The sequence below is a fragment of the Poeciliopsis prolifica genome, unplaced genomic scaffold, assembly GCF_027474105.1.
Source record: "Poeciliopsis prolifica strain line A6 unplaced genomic scaffold, Auburn_PproV2 SCAFFOLD042, whole genome shotgun sequence".
NCBI classification, from domain to species: domain Eukaryota; kingdom Metazoa; phylum Chordata; class Actinopteri; order Cyprinodontiformes; family Poeciliidae; genus Poeciliopsis; species Poeciliopsis prolifica.
In genome coordinates, this window is record NW_026562417.1 from 4,907,007 (window position 1) to 4,917,028 (window position 10,022).

The 10,022-nt window shown below is 37.0% G+C and overlaps 1 protein-coding gene across 2 annotated transcripts; it reads left to right on the forward strand.

Annotated features, from left to right (window-relative positions):
- Positions 1–334: 334 nt before the first annotated feature.
- Positions 335–8,581, forward strand: glt8d2 (glycosyltransferase 8 domain containing 2). 2 transcript variants are annotated; one of them, XM_055055409.1, is made up of 10 exons: positions 335–465; positions 2,985–3,028; positions 4,370–4,456; positions 4,989–5,187; positions 5,279–5,396; positions 5,507–5,591; positions 6,225–6,337; positions 6,531–6,697; positions 7,596–7,708; positions 7,929–8,581. In XM_055055409.1, exons 2-10 carry the CDS (start codon positions 3,010–3,012, stop codon positions 8,105–8,107), a joined length of 1,080 nt encoding a protein of 359 aa, XP_054911384.1. In that variant the 5' UTR covers positions 335–465; positions 2,985–3,009; the 3' UTR covers positions 8,108–8,581. The 2 variants fall into 2 exon arrangements, with proteins under 2 accessions (XP_054911384.1, XP_054911383.1); XM_055055408.1 differs by having other exon boundaries at positions 2,985–4,456.
- The last annotated feature ends 1,441 nt before the right edge of the window (positions 8,582–10,022 follow it).

Genomic DNA, 10,022 nt, shown 5'->3' on the forward strand with positions numbered 1-10,022 from the left:
GTCTGACGCGAGAATCGGGCTCCGCATTTACTGTCCTTTAAACCAGAACGAAACACCAAGGGTTATGGGAAATGTAGTTTTAATGTGTAATGTGTGATTCTCCGCTCACTGATATAAAAAACGTTTTTTAATTAGTTATTTATTTCAAGAATATAAGAAAAATCTCATTTAAATATCCTATTTAGAAAGCACAGCTTTGTTTGCGGGTTTTATTCCTTCTCCATCAATGTGGCTGAGATGGAACTCAGCTGGCAACAGGAAGCAGAAAGCCATGATCCAGCCTTCTCTGGAGCAGAGAGCGATTAGATAAAGGCGCTGGAGAACAAGACGGGTTAGACGGTGAGAAGAGGAAGATGAATAATAGAGAAGTTTAAAAGAAGGAATAAAGGAATACATTTCTTCTTGATTTGTTTTACAACATGAACTGTGAAATCCAGGGATGAGACTGTCAACATCTCTTTACTGGTGAGTGAAGAACATTTTAGAAAGATTATTTAAAATGCTTACGATTTGTCTAACACACAATGACTAACACAATGCCTTGTGCAAAAGTATTCATGTTTCCTATACTTATTCACATTTTAAGTTACATCCACAAACTTTCACATACAAGAACACAAAACAGTGCAGAATTATAAAGTGGAAAGGAAAATTATAATGTTTTTTTTTTTTTTTTTATGTTAAGATGTGCAAAATACTGTGTGCATTTGTATTCATGCCTTTGAGTCAGTTCTTTGTGGAACTGTCTTTCACTGCACCACCTTTGCACATTCAGAGACTGAAACTTTTGGCCGTTCTTCCGTGCAAAAAAGCTCGAATAGATTGAATAAAGTGTGTCCATTAACAGCAAGTTAAGTTAATTCTCACTGAGATTTAAGTCTTGATTTTGACAAATGAACATGCTTCCCTATGGCATGATTACTTTTTCTAACTGTACTGTCAGAACCTCTGGTCCTGCTGTGGCAGATTGCTGCTCACACTGAGCCAGGTTCTGGTTATGTTGGAGATTTCCTCCTGTTATATGGGAGGACCAAATGCTGCCAATCACTGATTGGATGTAATCTTCTGGATTTCCTTTTTAACCAATTGGAACAGTAAACAGAACTTCACTCCATTCTTTGATAACAGGATCAATTGGAATAAATATATTTGACTTGAAATCTTTATGATTCAATTGAATTGACTTTTTAGTTGTTATTGTAAATTGGCACTATTTACATACGCTGAACTGAATTTAAATTAAAGGTTTTCCACACATAACATTTTGCAAATAGGACAAAAATGTCAATTATAGCTTCTGCTGATCCACAACACCACATAAAATCCAAATGAAATATGCTTGTGATTGTAATAGGATGAAAAAGGAGAAAGGTTTAAGAACATAAGAATACTTGTGCATGAGTCTATGATGTGTAACGTTATCCAGAAAGATTTGAACTCATCACAATGGATGAGTTCAGTCTGGTAGAATACCAGCAGCATGACTTGCTCGAAAGTAAAGAACATCCTGTTTTTATTTGGATTTATCCAGTCTGTGTTTTCCTGTCGCTGCAGCAAGTCTATGACCCAACAAGTATTTCTGGTAAAAAAAAAAAAGAAAAAGAAAAAGAAGAATATGGGTGGGGGAATGATGTGGATGAAAGATGAGTGCGCTGTCACACATAGTGTCCAGAGTGGACTTCTAATTGTTCAAATCTAGAACAGAAACAATGAAAAGTGTGTCTGCAGCTAAATGCTTCCAGATGTGTGGAGGTTCTCTGAACAGTGACAAACATAACTGAAACAAATGTGCTGTGTGAAACGGACATGTTTAATTTCAGCTGACATCAGGCTGAGTCATGAGAACGCTCAAAAGTTAAAGCAGACAGAGGAGGAAGAAACCGGCCTGTATGTTCACCTTTGGTTGTTTCATAAACTCACTTTATTGTCAGAGCTCCTGTGAAGGATTCCAACCCTTCATTCAGCAACATCAGCTAGTGGGGGAAGAAAGGCTTTAAATTCATAGAAATCTGTGTTTGTTTAGTCCACCAGTTCAATAAGTTTGACTTTAGAGAGCTAGAATGCAAACAGAGTTTTTTCTTTAAGCCTGGCATCAGGAAGGAAGGGAGCCATGGAAAACAAAATCAGCCACATGTGCTGGCCAGTTTCTCTTGGCTTTGGACGACCATAAATTTCCTGCAGTTCAACTCACAGGAGCAATTTGTTCAAGTCAGAGAGTGTTGCTCCCCAAAACATGAGACACAATTCTTCTGTAACATATAAAACACATTTAATGTCAGAAAAATTGCCTTAATAAATACAAAAAACAGTTTTCAATTAATTGTTTTATTTCATAAAGAAATATAAGGGGAAAAAGTATGCAAGTCAATCTGGCACTATATGAGAAAAAGCATTTGATTACTATACTTAATAAATACATGTGATAGCTAACTGCCAAGACATAACTAGTAAGTTTTTAACATCGCCATGGAGAAATTCTGGTCCCCTCTTCTCTCCAGAATTCAGTGGTACTGAGTGGGATTTATAGTTCTATCAATTATGACCAAATGTCTTGAAGCAGCAAAGCCACCCCTGACCATCACACCACCTCTTCCGTGTGTGACTGTGAATCTGCTGTTTTTTTTGTAAAATGCTGTGTTAGCTCCACACATGTGAGATTGTTCTTTTTGCTTTGCAATGATGTTGTACTTTAAACTCTCACATGAATCCCATTTCTTATCCAGAATCTTTCATATTGTTGAGTCATGAATATGTACTTTAACAGTGAGAGGTCGTTCTGGGCTCATCTCGGACTGCCTGGATGTGCTGTCCTGAACTTCAATATCCTATCCATTGTTCCTTTTTCAGATTTTTTTTCATGCAGTATTTGTTTTTGGAGAGCTTTACTTCCAGTGATATGCAATCCATCCCAATAAAGTCCAAAATGACAATGTGTCAGAAGAACTGACAGTCGTTCTTTCTCTTTTATTTCGTGTGTTTTGCAGATACTACTTGGAAGAATTATGAAATATGCCTGTCCTAAAAAAACGTAAGTGCTAAGTGAGATCCAATCAATGCTGAAGAGGAAACAATTACAAATGACAATGTCTAGTTTACCATGCATGTGCACATAGTTTTTAAAGTGGAAGTTTATCAGAACCAGCTGTTGCCAGTGACAGACTTAAGTTTTCCTCCAGGGTAAGAGAGGAGGAACTGTGTGAGCTGTGATTAACTTAGCAGATGATACAAGTCTGTATGGAGTTACGTTTTTATGAGTTTAGTCACATAGAGAACAGCCAATTGGATTGCGCAAACGTCTGGAAGCTTCTCCAAAAAAGTAATCATGATCAGCACCATCCTGATTCTCCCCATGTCTTTTCTAAGATTTGTTTCGACTAAGTGCGTCATGTGTGGTGCTTGTTAGCAAACTGTGAGGCAGCATGAATCGCATGCCTTCAGCTCAGCAGTAGTGAAGTCCTGCCAACTTTCTATGCTGACAAAAAGAAATCCTCCTACCTTTGGCAGGTGAAACAGAGCAGAACTTCAAAAGCTCATTGTTTGGCATTTAAAGGGGTACTTACCTCTCTGCATTTTATGGAAAAAGACTAGGGCCACTGAAAGAAAAATAAAAGAATTCAGACTTTTTGCTCAACATTCTGACTTCATTCTCAGAACTCTGAGAAAAAAAAAGTCAGAATGAATTATTTATTTATTTGGAGATAAATAAATTCTCTTCCGAAGCATTTCACTTCTTTTTGTTAGTGATAGTCGATTGTGGAAGCAATGCATAAAGACAAACCACATCGACTCCTATAAACCAGATGTTAAAAAGAGGAGCACAGAGTTTATTTCAAATAATTTGGGATCCCATTTCTTTCAAGAGATTGTGCCAGAGGCGTTCTGTGTTCTGAAAGCATTTTGAAAGAATCGTTCAATTGAAGAGGCCAGAATTGAGATGGTCTGAGGCAAAATAATGCCAAAATAAACAAACTGCCAATATTTGCACTGAATCCTAAAGATAGGACCATACACCTGTTTAGGTTTTTCAGCAAAACAAGTTGATTTGATGGTGAATGTCACTGTAAGCACAGCAGTTCAGGTATGTCAGTCTTTTCTGTAGTTTATTTAAATATAAGGGCAACTGAACTGGAACTGAAGTTCCAATTAAATCAAATAATTGTGATAAAACATTATAGGATGACGACTCAGTCTACAATGAAATGAAAGGTATAGTACTTTTTTTTTATCTTTGCATTTTACGTTGTCTTCTGTTGTTTTTTTTTTCAGGTTCCTGAATTGTTTGTCTTTGATTAATTTACTTCTTGTTACAAATGAAACTTTAGTTGTTCTTCCAAGTAAATGTTGACTCTCAACTCTTTCCATGTGCCAGTCAACCAGGTTCTTATTGTGCTGCTGTTGCTGCTGGCATGTTTGCTTCTCCATAGTTCACTGAAACTCTCCACTCAACAAAAAAAAGGTATGGCAGTCGAGATGTCTGATTTTCTGCTCTGAGCATTAAAGAGGCATTATTATGTGTTTTCCAGGCATAGAGTGCCACTTTATAGCACAATCAAGCAACTATGTTACCTCCAGTTGTTATAAATATTACTTAAAAGAAATTTGCCATGAAATTGAGCCTCCGCCTCTTTAAGAAACTCCTGTTCTTTCTGAAGCTCCTCCTTCATGAAGTCATCACATGGCTCACCCATTAACCCTTTAACATTTTTACCAGCGTTGCACTGAGAAGTACTTTGTATAATAAGCTCAGCAGATGCCCAGCTCCACTTCTTCTACCCTCAAAGGCGGGGCTAGGTTAAAGATTAAAGGATTTCTCAAACATGCATAAAAAAAATAAAAAATCAAGGCAACACTCCAGGTATGTTTTTGATGAGGGAATGACATTGTTACATGATGTAAAGCTAAAAAAAAAGTTGATTTTGCACAATTCCACTCAGGGTATCCCAACCAAATCTAACTCATCTCCACTTTCCATTCTTGGTGCCTCTCAGCATACAGGCAGAGCCACGATTTAACAGCTGACCTCCCTGCTGAAGAGGCTGAAACAGATGATGTTGTTCCTGTTATCATCTGTGCCTCCGAGGAGCGTACTGGGGCAACCATGGCAACCATCAACAGCATCATTAGTAACACTGATTCCAGTGTTTTCTTCTACATTGTTACTTTGCGTGATGCAGTCAAAATAGCAAGGTTTGTCACTGTCTTCAGCTATAAATCAAGAATAAAGGCTTCTCTCACACACATCTCACACATCCAGGTATCACTGTTTGTTTCTCTCAAGGAGGTATATAGAGAAGACCAAGCTGAAACGCATCCAGTATAAGATTTTAGAATTTAACCCTATGGTTCTAAGAGGAAAGGTGAAGCCAGATTCTTCTCGTCCTGATCTTCTTCATCCAGTGAGTTCTCAATTTTTACTCCCAAATTATGTTGTTCGCACATATGCTAAACTACAGTAAGCAAAGCGTCTGTTTCAGACACATGGAATAACTTCAACTGTGTTTTACAGCTTAATTTTGTCAGATTTTACCTACCTCTACTAGGGATCAGCCACAGGAGAGTCATATATGTGGATGACGATGTCATTGTGCAGGGTATGTGTTTAAAAACAGAATCTGGGTAGAGTTTAGAAGGTGCTGTCTCACTGCTGATCCATTTCACTGTTTTAGTATCAATAGAAAATATTGTATAATTAACTACACAGACAGTCAGATAGAAGACAGACAGATAAATACATACATGAGTGGACGGATGGACGGACAGATTGAAAGATAGATGATGTTTGGTTTTGTTTTTACTTTCTCATACTTTTATGAATTCTTAAAATCTTTTACAACATCCTGGACTATCTATTTCAAATAAGCTTCTGTGAAGTCATTTACATTTTTTTAGAACAAAGTGCTGCACTAATTAAATTTAAACAAAGCTTTCGACAGACAGACACTTATTATATTATAAGTATCTATAATATATATGAGGAAACTATATATTATGTGTATATATATAACTAACTTTTGAAAATGTACAAAACAAATTTTTGAAAATAGTTGTGAAATAGTTGTCAGTGTTTTGCTGTGTGCTTACTGCACTTTCATTGGAGAGTCAGTATTTGTGAAAGTTCTTTATTGAACCAGCAACAATAATAACCTATAAATAAAGCACTGCTCTTATGTTATATGATCAGCGATGTACGACTCTATGGTTGATTAAATGCTTCTTATTTTCAGGTGACATTAAGGACCTTTACAATATAAAGCTGAAAGCAGGACATGCTGCTGCTTTTGCCTCTGACTGTGACTTACCCTCCACACACGAGATGGTTCGAAGCATTGGCATGCAGGTGCATCTCTATGGTTTTTAATGAAAACCACATTACACTGGATTGATTATGTGAATACACATTTACATAAACTATCCAATATTATATTTGGATAGTTTAACAACATTTTTACCAGAATATTGTAGAGTGTAAGACAGATGATGAAGTTTATGTTGGTAACGAAAGTCTGTTGTTTTCTGACCTTGTTCCTCAGACCACCTACATGGGATTCCTGGACTACAGAAAGCAAGAAGTGAAAGACTTGGCCATCAACCCCAACCACTGCTCCTTTAACCCCGGAGTGTTTGTCGCAGAAATCAAAGAGTGGAAGAAGCAGAAGATCACCAAACAGCTGGAGAGATGGATGGAGGAGAATTTCAGGTGAATGGGAAACATTGTTCGTACAACAATGTCGTAAGAAAGTTAATAAAAAAATCCAGTGAGTTCTTATTAGTGGAGACATTCTGCTCATCTCCTTTTTGTTCCATTGAAGTCTTTGGTGCAGCTGAGATAACCAGAACCCAAACAGAGGATCATCACTGGTCCATACTAACTGGGCAGGGAGGTGCAGGGTGGGGTTGCTAACCACAAGGATGGTGTTGTGAGTGCCAACAAATTCATCAGAAACTGGGTTGGCCTCCTCTGTTGTTGAAACCACTTGGAGCAGGAGGCATATAGAGTTGAATGAACCTTCATCAGTGCAGAGAGAGTGTCTGCATAGCACAGCAAGAGATTAAATAATGTAATTATTTGGATATTGCTGTGACATTTGGGTAAACACTGTAATAGTTCATATATGTGGAATACTTATAGCATCTCATAAGTGTGATACTGATGCGCAGAATTATTCTGTGTCAGCCTGGTTGATCTCGAGATAAAAAATTAATATGATATAATTTCAGGTGTCTCAAAAAGGCAATGATGGTTTGTTATTTACTTTAAGACATGTAGAATATTCACATTTCATATGGTGTATATGTGTTTTTCTTTAGTTCACTGTATCATTTGGGCTTATTAAGGATCATTTATAGATAAAAAACATAAATTTAGCTCTGTTGAACATTACAGAATCGTTCAAGTCCTTTTCTTCTGTTAGCATAACTGATCCACTTGGAGCAGTGAACACGTAGAGAGGGAGTGAACTGATGAATGGTTGAGGTTTTTTAACACAATGATGGAAACTTCTATAAAGAGTTGGTACAGCTGGTGAGATGCAGCATCTACTTCAGTGCTTCTGTTTGGATGTGCCTAATCAGTAACAAATTCCTCTGTCCAACAGGCAGAACATTTACAGCAGTGCTATGGCAGGAGGTGTGGCCACTCCACCAATGCTTATTGTGTTTTATGACAAATACACAGTGCTGGATCCTCTTTGGCATGTCAGACACCTGGGTAAGATTCTACCTAACCTTTCAAACATGGTCACGCCAAGAGAAGAGAGAAAATCAAGATCAGAAATAATATTGCTATTTATAATGCATCAATGCCAGACCAGAGCTGGTGAGCAGCAAGTAAGAATATGTAGTTTCATGGAAGGGAGCATTTTAGTGATTAAGAATAATTTTACACATGGTATCGCCACATCAGACTAAAGGATTTGTTTTGTCTTCAGGCTGGAGCCCTGATGCACGCTATGCAGAGAGCTTCCTGCAGGGGGCACAACTGCTGCACTGGAACGGCCCATTCAAACCATGGAATGACCCAGCCGTCCACTCAGATCTGTGGGAAAGGTGGTTCATACCTGACCCGTCTGGAAGATTCACTTTGACTCGGCCTGGCATTGACAGCTAAGGCCCAACGCTGCAGGGACTGATCCACTCATTTCAAAAAGGCAGCCTTTCAGTCTGCTCCCACTGAAAGGCTGCCTTTGTGTCATAACTAAAGGGGCTTCTTTAACTCCTCCTGTCATTTTGTCCTTGTCTTATAAGTTTGTCCGATGTCAAAATGTGAACGTAACATGTGGAATCAAGGTCATACTTGAAAACAATCTGAATTATTGTTCCATAAAGTATAAGGAGCTTTTCAGGTGATAAGTTTGATGTGTTAGGAATTAACCACTAAATAAATTCACAGAAACGATTCATGGCAGAGTTAAGTTTTATGCATTTACATCTGTTTGATTTCATTTAGGAACTCATATTGTATGCATATATGCCTTTAAATTAGTTATTTTCTACACAGTCTTATCAATTCTAGAATGTATTGAAAGGAATTAGTCAGTATATACCAACAGAGTTTAAATAAATAAAGTTGTTAAAGAAACAAGATTCTGGTATTTAAATTTTATGTGATTTGTTTTCACTGAAGTTATGAGAAGAAAAATTATTCATATTTTCTGTGGTGTATGTATGTTTTTCATAAATTCTCAGTATTATTTAAGCTTATTAAGAATCATTTACAGATATATAAATATAGATTTAGCTGAGATAATTGAAATTTATTTTAAAATACCTTCTGCATTTTGTATGTATTTTAATATATACAATAATATTATTTATGATACTGCTGTGTGGGGTTGCCAAGAGATGCCTGCGTAAAAGATATTTCTTATTGGTATTATTTATTCTTAACATTTTCTGAGACTGAATTTTGAGCTTCCTTTAACTGAAAACAGAATATTTATAATTAATGGAAAAACCACTTGAAATACACAATCCTGTGCGCAGTGATTAAAATGAATATATCTTTTATTTCCTGTCTTCCTGGGTAAGCTGTATGCCATCTGGCAAAACTGTCTTGTAAATAGAAATACAAGCATTGTTTGTTGTTTTTTTTCATGCCAGTTTACAGCTGAGTTCAACGATGTTGTGTGTAAGCCCCCAAATTTACTTAGAGCTCAAATTAAAAACCATGAGTATTTTAGGGATGACTGGTTCTGATGGTACTGCCAGATCATTTCTGGGTTCAACCCACATACTTAACTCTGAATGCATTCTCCTGACAGATGAGGCAACATTGAAAGAGAAATAAGCAGTTATTTTCCTTCACTGTTTGTAACAACAAAAAGAACACACATTTTCTTACTTTTTGTTTTGTTTCTTTTGTTATTCTGGAGACTAAACTGAGTCAATGTCATGATAAAAATGATGAGCTGATGTGTCTTCACCTCGGACTGAAATGTTGTAGCACTGAGGTCATCCTGTGCTGATAGTTCTGGTTAAAATCGGATCTCCAGCCGTTTTGGCTCCATTTTTATCCTTGCCGACTGTTGAAAGTGTCTAAATCTCACACCCATTTTTTTTATTGGTCTGATGTAATTTTCTAATCGTAAATGTGACATTTTCATCAGCTCTAAGCAGAAAATATATGCTTAAAGCATTTGGGGGCTTACACAGTGTTGTTGAGCTCTGCTGCAAACTGGCATAAAAAAACCTATATACATAAAAAATATACGTACAAACATATATTGCTTGATTTGTTGAATGACAGCAAGAAGCGCCATCTGGTTTCGCCTTCCTTTCAGATACTGATATGACCCGGTGTCTGTGACTCTCTGATAGCCCTGCGGTTTCACTTTACATTCAACACTTGTTGACTGGTTTTCATTCACTCATCTGGACATTTTAATATTTATTTGAGTTGTTTGTTTTCTTGTGTATATGTTTGAATGTGAATTTTCACACAATAATATTATTCACATCTGCACTAATGTTTGTTTAAATGTTCCTTTAGGAAGTTGGACCTCAACACGCTCTCTGTAGCCATC